At 33.6% G+C, this 21,101-nt stretch overlaps 2 protein-coding genes and 1 pseudogene across 2 annotated transcripts; 1 reads left to right on the forward strand and 2 right to left on the reverse strand.

Moving 5' to 3' along the window:
• Positions 1 to 463: 463 nt before the first annotated feature.
• On the reverse strand, positions 464 to 5,533 carry LOC115977325 (annotated as a pseudogene).
• Positions 5,534 to 10,990: 5,457 nt separating this feature from the next.
• LOC115977375 lies at positions 10,991 to 13,220 on the forward strand. The gene has a single exon (XM_031099202.1). The coding sequence runs from the start codon at positions 11,303 to 11,305 to the stop codon at positions 12,983 to 12,985; it is 1,683 nt and encodes a 560-aa protein (XP_030955062.1). The 5' UTR covers positions 10,991 to 11,302; the 3' UTR covers positions 12,986 to 13,220.
• A 1,954-nt stretch (positions 13,221 to 15,174) lies between these two features.
• LOC115977403 (probable cytokinin riboside 5'-monophosphate phosphoribohydrolase LOGL1) lies at positions 15,175 to 20,676 on the reverse strand. The gene is made up of 7 exons (XM_031099236.1): positions 20,490 to 20,676; positions 20,289 to 20,386; positions 20,050 to 20,080; positions 19,881 to 19,980; positions 19,647 to 19,717; positions 17,133 to 17,276; positions 15,175 to 15,503 (listed from the first exon to the last, which is right to left on the reverse strand). Exons 1-7 carry the CDS (start codon positions 20,583 to 20,585, stop codon positions 15,426 to 15,428), a joined length of 618 nt encoding a protein of 205 aa, XP_030955096.1. The 5' UTR covers positions 20,586 to 20,676; the 3' UTR covers positions 15,175 to 15,425.
• Positions 20,677 to 21,101: the final 425 nt, after the last annotated feature.

A 21,101-nucleotide genomic window follows, 5' to 3' on the forward strand; every position in this document is an offset into this window, starting at 1 on the left:
GTTTCAAGCCTTTGCATGGATTTGGCACTTTGCTTGTCAGGGCATTTGTGGGTATTTGAAACGTGTTTCACTTTCAATACGTACAAACTACAAACTGTCATGTTATTTGTCAGAGTAGTTAAATCTAAAAGATAAAATCTTAAAGGTGTAAGATAGAATTTTGTTTTTGCCGGAGGATTTTTTTTTTTTTCAATTACATTTGAGAATTCAAAACAGTCACGTTGAATTTCAATTTCCATAAAATATTCACTCTCCATTTATTTTTTCATTATTTCCATTTTATATAATCACTTTCTTAAAATACCCGCATCTCTCACACACTACTAAAAAAAGTGAAAAAAATGAGCAAAAAATCAATTTTTTTTGCTTAAAATAAGAAAATGGGAAGAGGGATTGAACCATAGTTTTCTTTACCGGAAGATAATTAGGTAATGTCATTGAACTACAAGAATTTTTGGTGAGTATTAAGCAAGTTATAAACACATAAACACCAGGAATGTCATATTTTTCTTTATGCAAGTTTCATTGACCTTTATTGTACACACATTTATGCTGAAGCCATATTTACACCATTGAATATGGTGTTTTAAGGTTGGACAGTAAGCTATACTGGCATCAGCGAAAAGCATGATCGTAGTCATGGTAATGGAAGTTTTTGTAGATGAAGCGAGCCAACGATCTTGAAGATGCATAAAATAGTACTGCCATCAAGACCATCGTGGTTCTCACAGCGACTGAGATTGCACCCTGCTTGGCTGCAGCAGCAATCGCAATTGAAGCAACAGAAACTACTCGGAGGACAACTTCAAGTACATTGAAACATTTGTATGCTGCACTGCAACTAGGGCAGTTCACAACATGGGACCAGTACCTGAAAAAGATTGTGAAAGATAATTTCTATGAACCAGTTCTCATAAATGAATTATGAAACAAGCAGTGCTATGAGACACCACATAAAAGGAGGAATATGCGTGTACTGGTCAGATTAGAAATTTCTTGAATCTTCTAAAAGGCCTCACACTATACCATAATTTCTAGTGTCCTTGGCTTTCTGCAAACAGAGAAAGAAAGAAGCCTCAAGGTATTATGACAAGTTTAACTGTGTAAGCTGTTGATGTAAGTGAAGTTTGCACCTGATCTCTTGTCGATAATTAACAAGAAACAGGTTTAGCTATTTATTCTATGCATGATACATCAAGAAAGATCTATCATGTTGTTGTATAATGTTCTAAAAAATGATACTATTTCTAAATAATCAACAAAAGTATCAAATTCTAGCTTGAATCCACATTGGTAGTTGTATGAATTACCTGTCCATCAATTGCTCTCTAGGAGGAGTTGGGGGAAGAGCTCCACTATACTTGCCTCTCCAATCAACTTGACCACCAGCATATTTGTTTAACCATTTTCTAAATCCAATCACAAAGGCATCTGATTTTGTTGGCACAAAACAAGCTTTCTGCCAATTGACAGGACCAACATCCATTATCTTACGTTCCTATTGAAAGAACTTAGGAGTCAGATACCACTACTAAAATGTAATACAATGTTATTATGAGTCTCAATTTTTGTGATCAGTATGTGATACAATACATTTAAAGAACAACTCTCACAACCAATTTGTTTCTCTTCCTGCAGGAGACTTGACTAAAGACTAAGAGTGTGTTTGGTAGGAGGTGAAATAGGTGGGATAAAAAAAAATAAAAAAAAAGGAGAGAAAAAAGGAGGAAAAATGAGGAAGGGTGTTGTTTGGTAAGGGGGGAGGGAGAGAAATTTTTTTGGTGGGGTTCAGGCATTTTCCATCCGGGCCCACACAAAATTTCTCTCTAAAATGGAGAGAAAACCAAATGGGGGGAGTTTGATGCTAAAATGACAAAATTATTGACTTTTTTTTATTTTTTATTTTATTTTTCCTTATAGTTTCCTAGGCGTTACCTTCTCTTTTTATTTATTTATTATTTTTATATATTTTTTTCCTTTTGATTTCTTGGGTGTGGTGCTTTTTTTTTTCTTTTTTTTTTGTGTTGCTTATCACTTTTTGTTTAAATTGAGCATCATTTTTTAACAAAGGTATATGAGTAAATTTATATAAACTCACTTTTTCCATTCTTCCACTTTTTCACTCCCAACCAAACAAAAATAAGGAAAATTAAAATCGTTTCTATCCTTTCACTTTTTTATCCTTCCACTATTTTCTATTCTCACACTTTGCCACCATTCCAACCAAACACACCCTAAAGCGTTGGTCGGAAAAAATAAAAAAAAACTACACTTCACAGCAGGGTAAATCACCATTTAATGGTGGAAATATGTAGGGAGCAATTTCTACCCTATCATATAAAAAGTTACATTTAAGAAAAAAATAAAAAATAAAATTAGAATCATTAGACATTTACATGGAAAGAAAGTTCTAAAAAATTGAATCATCTCTGTGCAGTGTTTAGAAAATAATCATAGTAAAAAAATGCTGTTATACTTTAAGCAAAAATCTATAAAACAAGATAGAACTGGAAAGTGATTTCGCCAGCTACTAATGCTACCAAGTAAATATTTCCAAATTCTAATTCAAAACTTGGTTAATTTAATAGCAAAACAAGTAAAATAATAACTAAATCGAGACATTGAATAACCTATTCTACATAGTTTAAACAGTGATATGTATACATATGAAAGAAATATTGGATATATGGTTGTTGTTCAGTGTCATTTCTCTTTCACTCTCAAATTACATTTGGAAACCTTACAAGTTGGGTTTGTACCATATTGAGAATAATATCCTACATTATTATCTTTTAAAATAGCAGAACCCTTGAATCTCTAGTAAGGTTGACCTGGTGAACCTATACCATTAACTTCGATAGTAACTTGTCAAAAGCAAAAGTAATGTATAATGGAATAGACCGCTTACCTAGATTAAAAATAATAATAAATAAATAAATAAACATTCAAAGAGATGGGAGTCACCTCTATGTGAAGAAGATATAAATCAGAGTCTATAACCAGGTTTTGTCCCATATGAAAAATCCATCGTGGCACAACTTTATCAATCCAATGACCAAAGTTTCGTGGGAAGCTCCATATCAATCTGCTACTCCCTGGACTAACTGGAATACAAAAAAAAATTAAAAAAAATTCCTGCTGCACAGATGTATCCTGCATCAACCAAGATTAACATAAATAGAATTACTAAGGATCGAAAAATGAAATACATAAATAAGAATTAACCAAAAATTGTGCAAGTTTCATCTATGTATAAAAGATTAATCAATCTAATAGATGACCTTTCTGGTTCCAGCTGATGATTCAGATCCATCATCTTGATCATCAGGCTTAAGACATGCATAAAACAGGTATGGGGCAATAAATTTGCTTCTGTTCCATTCCTGAAACTAAACTGTATTGAACCCATTGATGTCTAACTTTTCAATCATAAATTCAAGCGGTTTGCCCCCCTCTCTATCAGCCTTCACTGTGAAGGTAACTTGGTTTCAATCATAAATAAAGACAACAAAACTTATTGGCCGAACATAAGGATTATTCAAAACTTATCTGTTTTTGGATGGTAGAATTTCCATTATTCCATGATGCGCATAAGGAATATGAGCAGGGTCCATAAGATTCTCAATCAATATCTCATATCTGAAATTGCAAAATCGATATATTCCCAATCAGATCTGCTAAGAGAAAGGAGGTAAGATATAAGAAGAAAAAGCAAAACCCAAATACAGGAGCCCAACTTTTAGTGATGCACACATTTGAAAACCTTCCATACAATATTTATGCCAATTAAAAAGGAAGAATAAACCATTTACAATCAGTCAAAAAGATATGAACTTTCTTATGAATTTACCAAAATGAAATTAGAAAATATTAATACTTTGTCCTTCAGCATTACAGGTGCCTAAAAGTTATATAACATATAGCTGGAAAAAAGGCCACATATAGTTACATGAGTAGAAAAAATTGAATCTATGTTTTCCAAGATAACTGGTTTTTTTTTTTTAGAAGATAGTGGCAGATTATACCCATAAGGAATATCTCTATTTCCCATTAAGTTAGTATATGAAGGATCATCTATTTCTGGGATGTAGGGGGGTTTCTTCTCCACAAGAATATCTTTGTATCGAGGATCCAAGTTTGGCCAAAACCAAACTATGTTGTTCTGCACAGTACTTGGATAAACAGCTACACACGCTTTCTTGGCTGTCTGCACCTGCATAATTATTTGGAAAGGTTATTCACCAATTGCATTGGCCAATTGATATCGTACTTGTACAATCCTCTAGCTTCAACGCGAAATTACATCATAAAATCCCATAACCAAATTCCATCTGCTATTGTAAAAAATTCCTGCAAAAACATTGACACACTCTGTTCCTTTTATTTATACAAGGAAATAAAATAAGATAAACATTCAAAAAATGGATGAAAAGAGTACAAGATGAAGCAGAAAAATATAACGATCAACCAGACATGATTATATCAGATTTGATTGTTTGTGTTATGCGTTGAGGTCATAAATGAGGAAAAGCTACATGCAAATATAACCATTTCTATTATGCAAACAATAATTCGGTAGTTACAACAGAAAGGGAGAGACTTGAATCCTGAATGTCTTGGAAACACTACGAGGTGCCAACCAGTAGAGGTACAAAGCTCTTGGCCAATTATGCAAACGATAGAAAGATCCAATCTCAAAGTTTCTTCTTTACTTCCCTGATTGTTCTTCCGAGGGAATGAGAGGTACTGACAAAGCACCGAAATTTGGAATCTTGTCACAGCCTAACATTGGATAAAATGTAACAGATACCAAGTTTTCCATTCATATATGACAAGAATCCTATCTAAATATATTAAAGGAATGACAACACTTGCAAAAGAATTTGCAAAATGTTGATCCCAAATTCTTAACATGGGACATTTGAATTCAAGAGTTTTTACCGGAGGGCCATCAGGATTTGCTTGAGGGATGAACTTGCAGTTACCAGAACCATTAAAACACCAACCATGGTACACACACTGCAACCTACCCCACTGATCAATCCTCCCCTCAGACAATGGAGCCAACCTATGAGGACACCTATCATCAAACACTTTCCAAGTTTCCTCATTCCTATCCCACCACACAACCACATCAAGACCTATCACCTTTTTTGCATGTGGCCTCCTCTTGTCCAGGTCACAGATTGGCATAACAGGGTACCATTGTGAATACCAATCAAATTTCTCACCTTGACTGTGAGTTTCAAGCACTGGCTCAGGTGGGTTTGTGGGTTCTGTCGAAACCGTGGATGATATGGTGTTAAAAACCTTAAATTTTGATTGTTTTTTGTAGACTAATGAGAAAGTTGAACTGGGTGTTGGATTGGAATGAAAATTTAAGAACATGGGCCTTCTCACTTTGGTTTTATCAAGTGTTGTTCGGATGTGAAAAGAAGGAACTGAGGAAGCTCTGAGAACTTCCATGGCTGCTTCTTTCACAGCTCAAACTAAAGAAAAGTGAGAAACGTGAGGCTGTTCAAAACTTTATTATAATGGTGGACTCAACTTGAGGCCTGAGTCGTTGAATAAAGTTGAAAACTTTATTAGAATTTTCTAGCTATCGATTTAGTAGGAATAATGGGTGAACGTGTATCACGCTAGTAATGATGTTTAACACAACATGTATTTTTATACACTTACTAAAAATTTAAACAATGTTATTAAAAATCTTTTACCAATCCTGAATCAACAGCATGCCATTGCTAGGAATTTTTATTTTATATGACGCGAACAAGACAACAACCACCCACTCAGAAAGGAAAAAATTTACTATCATCCTGTGCATGTGTCCACTCAAAAAATTTTCTGGCTATCGAATTAGTAGGAATAATTTAGTAGGAATAATGGGTGAACGTTTATCACGCTAGTAATGATGTTTAACACAACATGTATTTTTATACACTTATTAAAAATTTAAACAATGTTATTAAAAATCTTTTACCAATCCTGAATCAACAGCATGCCATTACTAGGAATTTTTATTTTATATGACGCGAACAAGACAACCACCCACTCAGAAAGGAAAAAATTTACAATCATCCTGTGCATGTGTCCCCTCTCACATTTGGGTGAGGGGTTCCAGATATTCATACAGTAACAGTGCTAAATTGTCAAATACGGGTAATTGTTTCTAAGCATTCACAGTAATAGTATTAAATTGTCAAATTTAGGTGATTGGGTTCCACGCATTCAAAGTAATGGTACTAAGGTGGGGTTTGGATCCATCGTTGCGCGTCCACATTTTATACTGTAGCATGTTTTCAGCTTTTTTTTTTTTTTAGCTGCATTTGTTAAACAGTCTTTCAGTAACTTTTTCATTAAAAATAAGTCTCACAATACTATTCACATATTTCAAAATTATTTTACTACAATGTTTTCAGTTTTCAATTTTCAATTTCAATAAAATAAGTTCTATCCAAACGAATCCTAAATTGTCAAATTGTTATTTTTAATGACTCACCTAACAAAAATAAAGCAACATTGATGGTGCTATTCCCTGATGCAATCCTTGCGAAGCTTAGAGAAATTATTTAGCTTTGGAGGAATCTGTATATATAGCCACCAATGAGCTACAGTCTAGTGCAGCTCACAAATATCAAATAATATTTGTTTTTTCTATTATCAAAAAAAAAAAAAAAAAAAAAAATTCTTTCTTACTTTTTCACTCTCTCTTGTTCGTCTCCTCTCTTCCTCTTTTTTCTTTTTCCTTTTTTCTTTTTTCTTTGGGGCTTCTCCTCTCTTTTCCAGTTTTCCTCCTCCTTTTATTTATTTATTTATATTTTTTATCACTGTTCCTCTCTTCTCTCTCTCTCTCTCTCTTTTTCTTCAGTGGTTTTTTTTTCTTCTCTCTCCTCTTTTCTCTATCTCTCCATCTCTATGCAGGGTGTGTTGGTGCCGTGGTGGTGGTTGATTTTGGGTATAATTTTGTGGATTTTGACTATAGTGGTGGCGGTGATTGATTTTGGGTGTGAGTTTCTTTGATTTTGGCTGCAATGGTGGTTAAGTTTGGGTGTGGGTTTTGTGTATTTTGGCTGTGAATTGTGATGGTGGTGGTGGTTAATTTTGACTTTGGCGGTAGGTTTGGGTTCAGCTGCAAGGGCGTAGTCAGGATTTTCCACTTGGGGAGGTGAATTATATATTTATATGCTAGTCATAACTCACAATTAATACAATAATTATATTCTATATAAAATAGTCAAATTTAACATTTTATAATATTTTAAAACTGAAATAAGATTAAAAAAAAATTGTTCAATTTGCTATAAACATATAAAAGAATTTTTTTTTTTTTTAAAGCCTTAGCATCTCCTATTAGAATTGTGCTTGATGATGACCATTCATAAAATAAATTCCATTCATTATCATTTTCATAGTAAAATTCTTAACAATTTTTCCCTTTTTTCAAATTGGGAGGGGGTTAAGACTTATGAATGTTTCTTATCTCTAGCGCAACCTAAACTCTGTTGTAGAAACATATCAATGTTGGTACAACTTATAAGGCACCTGGATTCAAAAGGAAAACAAAAAATCAACTTAAAATATATATAAAAATGAGATGATGATAATGAGAGAAAAACATATGAGGAAAAAAAATTGGAAATATGAGAAAAGGATCAAATTTTGTGAAAAAATGATGATGATGGGACTTGAATAAATGAATTTGAAGGCTAATTAAGAATGAAAAGAAAAACACACCAATTTGAGCGACGCGCATTGCATTTAAAAATTGAAAACAATAGGAACAACGTCCTTTTTCTATTCTTAGAAAAATAAAAAGAAAGACACCTAGAGATTAGGGATTTATCAGATTTTGGTAAAAGTCTAGGGATTTATAAGATTTTAGTAAAAGTGTGTGTATTGTTTGTGTGGAGTCCACTTGAGAAACTAACTAAATATTGGAATTGTGAATGGCTAAATGCAATCATTGTTATATTTTAAAGAGAAATAACATAAAAACTAACAATGAACAAATCTCTATGACATTTTTTTTAAAAGGAAAGTCATTATCCAAAACAACAGTAAAAAATAAAAATAAAAAAATAAAATAAAAAAGCATGAACTATGAAGATGATGAATATTTATAGCTAATTGGAACTCTAGAACCATAGAGTATCTTTTATTCGATAGTTTGGAAACTTCATGTTCTTGGTATGTTGTGCAAGCAGGTGGGCCACTTGGTTACTTTTTCTTTTATTATGATTTAAATTAAGAGTAGTTTAGACTCACGTATTAGGTGGCCTATCCAACTATACTAGGCCAATTTTCTTCCATTGACAACAAGAAGGTTCTTTGAAAATTTTTGGAGAGGCCAATCATTATAATTTGTAGGGTACCTCTGCCCCTGCAATTAACAATAAAAGGATCCAGATGGCAATTTTTCCCTGCAGCAATGACATAAAGCATTTTTGGAATCAAACTCCCCATTATGATGAATCATAAAAGATGAAGTCCTCATTGCGATTAACACATGTCAAAGGATTGCCTTCGATACACAGCTTCAATACCAAGGGCCAAAAAAAAAAAAAAAACCCAATGGATAAGAAGTTTTTTGACCTTTGGCCAAAAATAAAATATTTTCTATCATATGCTTTTCTCCATTCATCTTATATAAAATTCTCTCTCTCTAATTAGTCATTAAAAATTTCAAAATAGATCCATAATTTGATTAAAAGAAAGACTAAAATGTAAAACTCACATTCTAAGTTTCATTAGAATTTATTTTAGTCATCTAACTTTGTTTTCGTTTATTTCAATCTTCTAAATTTCAAGTTTATTTAATTAAAGTCTTTCTATCAATTTTTGTGAAATGTTGCGATTAATTGTCCAAATTTTTAATTTTTTTTTCAAAATTTTTAAATTAAAAAATGCGTAAATGCACTTTTAGTCCCTCCATTTTGCACTTTTTCCATTTTGGTCCCTACATTTTATTTTTACCACTTTTAGTCTCTAAACCAATTAACGCGTGACATTTAAGTCCTTACCGTCAACCAACTAATGGGAAAAGTTGAGGTGGCAGACGGAACACCCTATTAGCTGACATGGCACTGACGTGGCAATTAAAATACTATTAAAAAAATATTATTTGTCATTTTTATATGTCACGTCAGTATTTTAATTTTTATAAAAAGCCACGTCAGAAAATTTAAACAAAAAAAAAAATTAAAAACAAAACTTAAATTTTTTTTTTTTTTTTACTTTCAATTATTTTTTTGTAAGAACTGAAGATGTTCTTCTTGTTCATAAACCAATCTCCAGCAAACCCCAAATCCAAATCCAACAACCAAATCTCCTCCATCAAATCCAGAAAAACAAGAAATAAATCCAAGAAACCAAACCAAACCATATAAAAATCGAAGAAATAAACCCATAAACCTAAATCTGAACAAACTTAGTCACACAAGTCTCAAACAAACCCAGATACCCACTCATGCAAGTTTCAAACAAACCCAGATATCCACTCATGGGCAATGGATTCTCTTCTTGATGCATGCCACAACCACCACCGGCGATATTCCCATTTTCCATCCAAACACCATCCTCCAGCAAAACCTCCAACAAATCAAACCCGTAAACCCAGAAAAATCATCAAACCCACAAAAAAAAAAAACCCAAAAATTTAAAACAAACCAACACCCACATGGAAAAACAGACCCAGGTTAGAGAGATCGTGACCAACACCAACCGATCTGTGAATGCCCCGATTCGATGACAGAGCTAAGCGCACAGTGACGCTGATCCCGAGGAGACAACATCGACTTGGTATCAAAGCATCCGATCCTTTCAAACCCACTCCAAATTTGTCCAAGCATATACAGCCACCACACCCCACAAATTCCGACCACCACCAGATCTGCTCAAAAAAAAAAAAAAAAAAAAAAAAAAAAAAAAAAAAAAAAAAAAAAAAAAAAAAAAAAGGTCATCGTGTTTTCCACCACCAAAAACCCATCCACCACACCACTAAAAAAACCACCTTCTGCTACCATGGAAACACCTCACCTACCAACAGCTGAGAACCCCACCAGCCAAACACTCAACCCAAAAATCTCTACCGTTAACCCTTGACACCGTCAAGCCCACAACCCATTCGATGACGTTGCAACACCACCGTACCATTGGATCTGAAGCTGACGCTGTCACTTTTGCCTAGCGCTGCCGTTGCAATCCCCTCAATGCCGTTAGTTTCGCTCCTCACTTCCTCTTTTATTTTGTTGAGTTCTTTGAATTGTTTTAGGGTTGTAAACGTTCTATCTTTTTCATCAATATGTTTGTCACGGGTTTTTGAGATAATTCAAAAAATCAAGAGCCAAAGCAATATTGGGATATAAAAAAAAAAAATTTCTTTAATTTTTTTTTTAATTTTCTGACGTGGCTTTTTATAAAAAATTAAAGTGTTGACGTGGCATATAAAAATGCCAAATAATATTTTAATCGCCACATCAGTGTCACATTAACGCCACGTCAGTTAATAGGGTGTTCCGTCTGCCACCTCAGTTTTTCCCGTTAGTTGGCTGACGGTAAGGACTTAAATGTCACGCGTTAATTGGTTTAGAGACTAAAAGTGGTAAAAATAAAATATAGGGACCAAAATGAAAAAAGTGAAAAATGTAAAGACTAAAAGTGCATTTACACCTTAAAAAAAATTCTATAATTTTTTTAAAAAATTAACAGAAATTGATCGAGATGCATTAATTGAATAAATTTGAAATTTAAAAAACTAAGATGAAAAGAAGAAGAAGCAAAATTAGGGGACTTAAATGAATTATAGTGAAATATAGAGGGTGAGTTTTATATTTTTAACCTTATAAATTGACATAGTTTTAAATTAATCAATCAAAATCGTATTTTTTTGGACAAAAAAAAATTGAAAAAAAGGTAAACAATTATCATGCTGACATGGCATTGCTTATGCTAAACCACTTGCACCAACTGATGCAGACAATCCAACACACACAGTCCTTTCCTTTGGCAGCTTGGCTTCTTAACATATTACTCCAAACAAAAGTACAAACAGACAGATCTCCATAACATACCAGACATCCACAAGTGTGTAATCAAAGTCATCTCTGCCAAAGACCCATCAGATCTCCGTTTTCAGCTGTAAGTGAAAACCCTTACCCAATTTCTCTCTTTTTCACTTAAAGTTCCAAACTTTATTTCGTTCTTGCACTAGTTTCAAGATCTGATTGCTCACTGAATCAAGAAACTGAAAAGGGTATTTGGGTTTTTTTTTCTCTAAAAAGTGGAGAAAACTTAAAACCCCATGAAAGACTCAAATCCAAGCACTGAGCCCATTGGGCAAAACCTAATAAAACTGATAAGCAATCTGTGTTTCTCAGTGTTTGTGTTCTCAGTACTTATAATTACAGTAATTGCCATCACTTACCAGCCTCCAGATCCATGGCTTGAGTCTGCTCCGGCTCTGACCAAGCTTTTCACTGAATCTGAGAATGCCACTTTCCAAAATGACAACTCTATCCTCAAAACTGGGGAAGATTTGACTCTTGGGAAGGCAGAGTCACCGGCTTCTGGGCCGGTGGGCTTCTCAATCACCGAGGAGGTGATTGAGAAAACTGAAGAGAGAATTGCCAATTTGACACCGAAATCTGATTCGGGTTGTGATGAATCACGGGTCTTGAACTGTTCTGATCCCCGGGTTTTGCTTGCGGTTGAGAAGTTCAATTTGAGGGTTTTTAAGTCTATTGTGTTTTTGGATTATCAGACTCCACTTAATGGGTCAAAAGAGGAAGAGTGTGATGTGTCTTGGAGGTTTAGGAATAAAAAAGAGAAGTCTTGGAGGAAGTATAGGGATTTTAGGAGGTTTAGGTTTGGGGTTGGAGAGAATTGTACATATAAAGTGGTGCATGCGGGTGGGTGGCATTCGGGTATTAATGCCCGACGGTCTAGGAGTAGAATCAGTAATGCCACGAAGGGCAGACCAAGCAGTCCCAAGATTGCCCCGCCGGTCCAGGATGAGGAGATCAATGACACGATCCCGAGTTTGGGGTCAGAGATGAATTTTAGAAAGGGGAAGTATTTGTACTATTCGCGTGGAGGGGATTACTGTAAGGGAATGAATCATTACCTTTGGAGTTTGTTGTGTGGCTTAGGGGAGGCTATGTATTTGAATAGGACGTTTGTGATGGATTTGAATATGTGCTTGGCAGCAACTTATAATCCGAGTAATAAAGATGAGGAGGGAAAGGATTTTCGGTACTATTTTGACTTTGAGCATCTTAAGGAGGTGGCATCAATTGTGGAAGAGGATGTGTTTTTGAGAGGTTGGAAGAAATGGGATCGGAGCCATAAGAGGAAACTGCCTGTTAGGAAGGTTGTGAGCCATAAGATGACACCGATGCAACTCAAGAAAGATAAGAACACGGTGATATGGAGGCAGTTTGATGCTCCAGAGCCGGAGAATTATTGGTATAGAGTATGTGAAGGGCAGGCTGCAAACTACATCCAGAGGCCATGGCATGCTATTTGGAAATCAAAGAGATTGATGAACATTGTTTCAGAAATCAGTGGGAATCTGGACTGGGATTTTGATGCAGTTCATGTAGTTCGAGGGGAGAAGGCACAGAATAAAGAGCTTTGGCCTCATTTGAATTCTGATACATCCCCTGAAGCAATCCTTGCAAAGCTTAAAGAGATTATTCAGCCTTGGAGGAATCTGTATATAGCCACCAATGAACCATTTTACAATTATTTTGATAAATTGAGGTCTCAGTATAAGGTCCATTTGCTTGATGATTACAAGGAATTGTGGGGAAATAAAAGTGAGTGGTACAATGAGACGATGATTCTAAATAATGGACGACCGGTTGAGTTTGATGGGTACATGAGAGTTGAGGTGGATACTGAGGTCCTTTATAGGGCAAAGACACGTGTGGAAACCTTCTACAATTTGACCAAAGATTGCAAGGATGGAATTAATACTTGCTGAACAGGTTGGGTAATACCCTAATGCATCTTTACTTGAATTGAATCATGCTTTTACTTCTTTGACTCAGTTTCAGAATGATACTTTTGAGTCAATTCAGGTTTCTTTGTATTTTAATGTTCTTTTATTGTATTGATGAACCTTCTCTATGACTAGCCCATATGTGTACCATAGATTCAACTTATTGGAATGTGCACTCTAATTTTTTTCAATACCAACTGTTGAGTTTTTATCTTTTTATTCTTGTGTAAGTATTATCAGTTATTATCTTCCACGAGTAAATGAATTCTTTTTCTTTGTGACTCTTCTGTTGCATTTAAAGATTCATATGCGAATATGCTGACCAGTTGGGAATTAAGGATGGACTGGAGGCGTAAATTGCTAATGTAAGAAAGAAAGATTTCCTGGAACCCTTGTAAATTGAATTGCATGACTCTTATTGCACTGGTCAGTGAAACAGAACTGTATTATCACTCAGCCCTGAATCAGCTGTTTGAATGCACTGCCATCTCCTTAATGTGGTGTTGCTTTCTGAAGGTGATAGATGGCTACTTATATAGTTTCGTAATAAGCCTTCCCCAGTTGTAGCTTAACCATATAGGATGAAAAATTACTATTTAAAAAATATATAATAAATAGAAAAGGCAACCTGTGCAAATACATTTTTCTTATTGCAATGAAAGTATTTGTCCCTCTTAGCATGCATATGTGGATTTCCTCCCAGATCAGAACTTGCAAGGTAGAGGCATGTTATGTTTGTCTTTATCTAATTAGAGGAACCATGATTTTGCTCTTTTGCTTTTTGAGGTGTCTATGTCTCTATCTCCATTAAAATATATGGAAGTGCCCAGGGGTTTTCTTCCCTGATTTTGGCAAATGGTGGAAGAATAACTGTCTTACAACCTTCCACTGCATCCATAATTGGTCAAACCCAAAACTTGTCTTGCTTTGGTCACTGAAATAGAAACCTGAATCAGCCATGGAACTGCACTGCCACCTGTTTTACTGTTGCTTCCTGAGAATGTTGTGCTAATGGTCTTAATTTTGCAAAAGAGATGGGGAAAAAGGGAAAATCAGGGGAAGAGGAAACTGTACAAATGATATTTCTGCTAGCAAATGAAGCTTTTTATTTATAGCATGCACATGGGAATTTATCTCTTAGATGGAATGATACTCCAAGATAGAGGTGCTTTCTTTTTGCCTCTGCAACTGGAAGTAGAGTAGTTTTGCCCCTTCTGGCTTGTGGTTACAATTCATGTATTTGTGTCTATATTTCAATATATTTTGGTGTGTATCAAACATAATGTCCATGTTGGTCGATTCGTTTAAGATTTCTGTTTTTTGAGGAATAGGTTTCTTAATTAATGAGCAACATGGGAATCAAATCCATGCATCAAAGCATAACACATTAACATCTTCCCCCTAATTTTAGTGGTGACTGTTTGGGTTCCACTGCAGCAAGAGCCAATAGCATTTTACACTGATGTGTAGGGGTGTGTATCCAACCTACTAAGTTGACAAAATTGACCCAACTCAACCCAACCCGATGCCTTGGGTTGGGTTGGGTTGGAATTTTATTTTCAGGCTCAAGTTAGGTTGGGTTTTGTTTAGGTTGATACTTTTTCAACCTATTCAACCAAACCCAACCCACTATATACAAGTTTATCTCATTATTCTTATTTTTATTTGTTTTGTTTGATGCATTTTAGTATTTTAAGAATTAGTTTTGATGAATTTGAAAATTAGGAATATAATTTAGACAATATTATGTGAATTGTAATAGTTTATATAAAAAAGTAACTAAATAATTAATAAAAGTTCAATTTTTTATGAGGTGTGAAACATGTAAGCATAACCCACAAATCCAATCAAACTTAACTGTTGGTTTCTACACGTGTAATGGATTTGATTGGGCTGGGAATTTGCTTAACCTGATAAGCTTAAGTTGGGTTGAAAAAAAATGTTCCATCTCGACCCAACCTGACCCATTTATACTCTTGCTAATGAGTAGCCTGAAGCTAAATTATATCATGCACAAGCAGCAATGTAAATGTTCCAAAATCCAATTGATTTTGTCAACCTGTGATTGTCTGCTTTAATGGTTTGATTCTGCTGTGTCAATCGTACTGCTATATCAAGAACATTCACTCCCAAAAAAAAAAAAAAAAAACATATATTCACCTGCAGTGGCATGTTGAAGCTATACTATATTTATTCCTTTTTCAGGAAAATATAAATATTCATTTTTGTGAAGTTAGTCTATCAAGCACAAATCAAGAAAGGGTCTTTGTGAACAAGTAGCACCCTCTATCCATTTGGAATATCAATTGTCTCTTGTGAATCTTTATCCGCTTGCACACACAATGCCAACAGCCTTTTAGAAATATGGTGTTGTTGCAAATAAGGCCCATTTCATTCTTGGATGGCAAACAAAAATGAAGAGCTACAAACTTCCGTTCTGGTTTCCCTCTATGTTCCAACTTTGTTTTGGTGCTACTTGATCATGCACAGGTATATATTCCTGTAGAAAGATGTCTGACTTCAAGAAACAATTGATAGGAGAGAAATACTGTGTTTATCATATATGATAAAATACTACAAGTACAAGCATATTTTGCCTGCTCAATACCTTTGGTTGATTTTACAATGTAAGAAAAAAAAAAAAAAATCCAATTCGAAGTAAAATATACTGTCCTTGACCCTTTCATTTTGTCAAGAGAATGGTCTTGGAGCTCTAATAAATCTCAAGCTTTGAAGGTGACCAAAATTCTGCCATGGTCAGCCATACGGTACACCTAAGAATTGACCTGCCTCTAAATGACTTAGTATGGATTAACTTATTTCATTAAATCAATTCAAGATGAAGTGTTTTTTTTTTAGTGTCTCATGTTTATGGTTCGAACCTCCTCTTCCTCTCCTCCACTATCTAACTATCTCAAAAAAACAAAAAAATAAAAAACAAAAACCAAAAAAAAAATGAAACTAAAAGTGGATGAAATAAACTCGAAGGGGAGTCAACACCAAGTTGGAAATTCAAAGAATTTTTTAGAATTGAAAATTTTTAATGTGAAATATGAACAAAAAAATTATATAGTGTAAGTATCTGTTGGGCAAGATTATTTTTACTAACTTATTTTATTATTCAGCTTATTTCTGCTACTATTCATGGATCCCATTATACTATTTTAGTTAACTTTTACCTTTATTTACAACACTTTCAGTAAAAAGTTTTCAGTTTCAGCGAAATAAGCGAATTTCAAGCAAACTCTAAGTTTAGTAAAAGTGGAATCAAAGATAAAAGAGTTGTAAGCTTGCTGGTTAAAAATACCAAAAAGTAACTATTTTTGATATTTTGGATTAACAAATCATAATATGGGGAGATTGAAAGGAATGTCAATCATATTATAAGATTAAGATAGATAAAGTAGAGGAGTAAATTAGAACTATTGTGTGATTGTAGAAAACTTACTAAGTTAAATCAAAATTTATAAGAATAGTTATACTCTACAGTATCTAATGTTGAGCTATTAAGAAGCAATATGTTCATAAAATAAGTGTAGTTGAAATGAGAATATTAAGACAAATAAGTATAAATACCATGAAAGATATGAAATGAAACGAAGAAATTCGTTTAAAGATTGGTAGCTCCTTTTGATGAAAAAATTGGGGAAAATCAATTAAGGTCAAAAGGAAAGGAGAATGGCCAATGCATTAATGGCAAAATGAGTAATTTGATTTAAGTTGAAAGGGAACAAAAAGGAGGTAGAGGAAGACCTAAATTAATATTGGTAAAAGTGGTAAAAAATTGACATATTCATTAAGGTGACAAAAAGTATGATATTAGATAAAATGGAATGACGGAAAAAAAACATATGTTCAATTCCTGTTAGATTTTTTTTTTTTTTGAGAAACAATTCCTATTAGATTGTTAAGTACTCATATTGATCCCAAAGTTTTGGGATTAAGGTAATTTTATGTCGTTATTGTTATTGCATATAGCCTTGAATGGTATTTTCTTATTATTCCCCCAATATTTTCCTCTTTTTGTCATCTATTCCAGTACTGATGGAATATACTTTTGCAATTTTATCCAAATACAAAATTTGTATTAGTATTTATGTCATTAATTAATGTACAAGTATATTAGTACCTCCATCTTCTGTAGCAGCTCTCGAGAAGTTTGTGCAGATATGACAATATTCCTAGCAGATGGATTAATAAATCCTTCTTCCACTCCTTTGTCAAACAATCCCAGCAAGCAATCATAATATCCATCAATATTCAAGAGACCTACCTGTTTTAGCAACCAAATATGAAAATACAAATTTGTTTATGTCAAACTTGTGAGCTTATGTAACATGTGGCTAAAAAGGGCCCCCAAAAAAAGGGGTCACAACTCAGGTTAAATAACCATTAAAGTCAAGGTTCCTTTTTTTCTTTTTCCCTGAACTGTTATTGTTTTTAACTGAAATAACATCCTCACTCTTAAATTTGATCTCACCGACTTTTCCTTAATGTCTACATCAATTTTTTTTCTTAATTAAATTTTGATACATGCATTGCATGAAGGTGATTGTTGTGACAATTAAGACACCATTAACTCTTAATTTTGGCTCTAAAGATACTATAAAACCATATTGTCAAAGAAAGATTAGGTTAAGTGTGGACCTAAAAATGGGTGTTAAGTCTACTTCATTGCCATTGTTGTCACAATTGGATAGCTGTCAAGTTTGAGGGCCAGATCAAGCTATTAACCATATACAGCTATACACTTATTGCCCAAGTTGATTTGACTAATTAAGATATTAAACAGTTTTTTTTTTTTTTTAAATTATAAAGTTGGGATTAGGAGAGGCATTAGAAACTATCAATGGCTTCCAAAATCCAAATGTCAACTCCCATGGATTTCTTTTCTTTCTTTAGAAAATAAAATAAAATTATATATAGCTTCTTCTCTACTTAATGAGCCAAGAACTCTTGAGTCTTGAGGATTTACTTGGCAAAGTTTGGGACTAATATAAGATTGAACCCCAATGCCCAACACCCTGTCCTCAAGCGAAATTTAACTTTGATTTTTTGTTTATGTTCACAGCCAACTTATGTACAAATTTTTAAAAGTTTCACTATTTTTTTATAAAAGTAAAACTATACTTTTCTTAGATCCCAAATTACTTTTTTTTAAAAATAAGCTAACAAAAACAAGCTAATTCAAATGGACTCCCTTTTTTTTGGGGTCAAACAACTAAAATGAATTTTAGGTGTTTAAGTATAAATTGCTAAATCTTCTGAAAGGAATATTACAGGATTGAAAGGTTCAAAAAGCATTTATTATTTGAGAACATTGTATTTCTGATACCATTTTCTCCTACTTTAATCAAGGAATACTTTCATAATTATAAATGGATGCTCAAATATTATGGGGTTGTACAAAAAATAAAAAAGGGAACATTTCTTAATCTTTTCTTAGTTGAGCTAAAACCATGTTACTGGGATCAATAGGTTACAACTTAACTAGGAGTAGAAAAATATCAAATTGAATAGGGCGAGTGATCAACTTACTTAAACATGTTTAGTGATATATCACAAAGAATAAATCTTAAAAGAATAATGATAAACATAATTTGTTTTGGCTGAGTCAATGAACCCAAAACCTTTGGAATGTAAATCTTCCCAAAATCAAGGATAGAAGTTGTGTTACTGTATATTTTAGAAAAGAAAAAAGGAGATGACAATGGAGAGAAGGAGAAAAGAAATATCAAACAAAAAAGAAAAAGAAAAATTGGCATGCTAGATCTTGGTCAAAACCTAAATACATTTAAGCAAGAGAAATAACAAGGAAAAGGACTACAACCAGCGATGTCAAGTACTAGACATTGATATTTTTTAAACCGACCATAATAATTTTCTCGAAATCTGCACGTATAGTTCTATTAAATGAAACTTTAACTTCAAGTTGCATCCTAACAAACACCAAAATAATACTCTCAATGTGAACCACACTTTGATTTTCTTAAATGAATAAGTCAAATCTAGATATATCAAAACTTTCATTGCAAATATTCCAAATCATAAAACTACAAGCAATGTGACTTGAGTGTAATTAATTACTTATACTTCGGAAGAAAAATTAATTTAAAAAAGTTGGATGGGCAGCAGGGAAGATTCCTTTAGCTATTATAACATCAATATTACCCTTTCTTGGACTTTGAGGGAAATAAATAGTTTAATGCATGCTATCGCTAGGGTTGCTTAGTGCTTAGCTGCATTCCTTTGAAGCATAGTGGACAGACTTGATTTTTTTTTCCCAAATTGATTTGAATTACATGACAATTTTTAAATGACCAAAACCATACATATATATATATATATATATATATGTGTGTAATATTTAAAAAAGTTATATGATTTTGCAATAAATTATTAACTTAAAAAACATGTGGATGATCATTTTAATTGCGATGTATTGGATGATGAAAAATATGACTCAACTGCTAGAAGTCAAGTTTAGAAATTTTCAATCAATTAAATTGAGGAAACTTTTGTAACTCTAAATGTACAAAAAAATTAGTGTTCTATAGATAGTATAATGCTTGAGGACGCACTATTAATTTGCACTTTGTCCTTTCAGATAAAATAGAAAACATGCATAAGCAATTTAACTTACTGGTTTGTCATGGATTCCAAGCTGGGACCAGGCTATTATCTCAAGCAACTCTTCCATAGTACCATAACCTCCTTCACATTCATATATAGGGGAAAAAAAAAATCAAATGGTTGCATCAATATTATCTTAAAAAATGAAATCCTCATAATATATATAATACTTACCAAAAATAAATTCTTATATTATACAGTATAATGTATTTCTTTAATTTCTAATTAACAAATATTTGCATACCAGGAAGAGCAACAAAAGCATCAGCTCGGCGAGCCATTTCAGCCTTCCTTTCATGCATATCTGATACAATCAACACTTCTCCCACTGCACGGCCAGATATCTGAGAGCAAGTCATAATTAGTAATCACATCCACACGAGAGAGATTGAAAAAGATGTTGATGTTCATACCTCAAGTGGAACAAGTGCATTTGGGATAACTCTAACCAAAAAGGAAAAGAGAAAAGTTAGAATAAAAACAAGATGTGCATGAATACATGAATTAGACCAAATTTCTTGGTCTATGTAAATGGATGTATATGCACTAGAAAGAGGCTTTCACATACATTAACTACATCAAAGAAATATTGTTAAACTCTATAAACTGTAAAAGTTTAATACTCATTTGCTTCCCCCATTGAATTCCTTACCCTAGAACATGACATCCACCATCAAAAACTGTTCGAGAAACCAACCCCATCAGCCCACCACTCCCTCCTCCATACACCAAATCCATCTTCTTCTCCACCTGCAAATAAACCCTCAAATTAATCTTTGAAACCCCACCTATATGGTGTTGGTGTGTGTATATAAAAGAGAGAGAGAGAGAGAAAGAGAGAGAGAGTACATACCAATTGTCTTCCAAGATCAAGAGCTGCATCTCCAAATATCTTTCTATTCCCTGAATTACTTCCACAAAAGACACAGACCCTTTTGAACTTACCCATCTTTCTCTCTTCACTCCAAAGTCCAAAAAAAACTACAGAAAATATATATTCACTATTCAATACAACCAAGTCCTCTACACATCTCTACACATTGATATATACATAAATATGACAATATTATTATAATATTAAAACAATCGAATGCTAGGTGTAGGACGTGCGTGACACGTGAGACATGTTGTTCATGGCCCATATATATGTATGAAAGTTTTTTTTGAGTCAAAGGCGATTCTCTCTTTCTTTTCCACCTTTTGTTTTCTATGTCAGATTTGTTTTAATTTGGTGGGTGCACCAATAATATACACTATTCATCACCTCTTTGTGATTCAGGGGGCAGGTTCATCTTTCCTTGCTGGATTTGCAAAATCCAATTAGGTGTCTGTGTTTGGTGGCTAGTTGCTTAGTTTTGTATCACATAAAAGGTCACTTGTTCCACGCAGCATTTTTTTTTTTTTTTTGGGTGCTGCTCATGTTGTCCCTAGGCACTCCCATTGAAGTGGAAGAACAATAATATGT

Source organism: Quercus lobata, chromosome 1 (assembly GCF_001633185.2).
Source record: "Quercus lobata isolate SW786 chromosome 1, ValleyOak3.0 Primary Assembly, whole genome shotgun sequence".
In the NCBI taxonomy this organism is placed as follows: domain Eukaryota; kingdom Viridiplantae; phylum Streptophyta; class Magnoliopsida; order Fagales; family Fagaceae; genus Quercus; species Quercus lobata.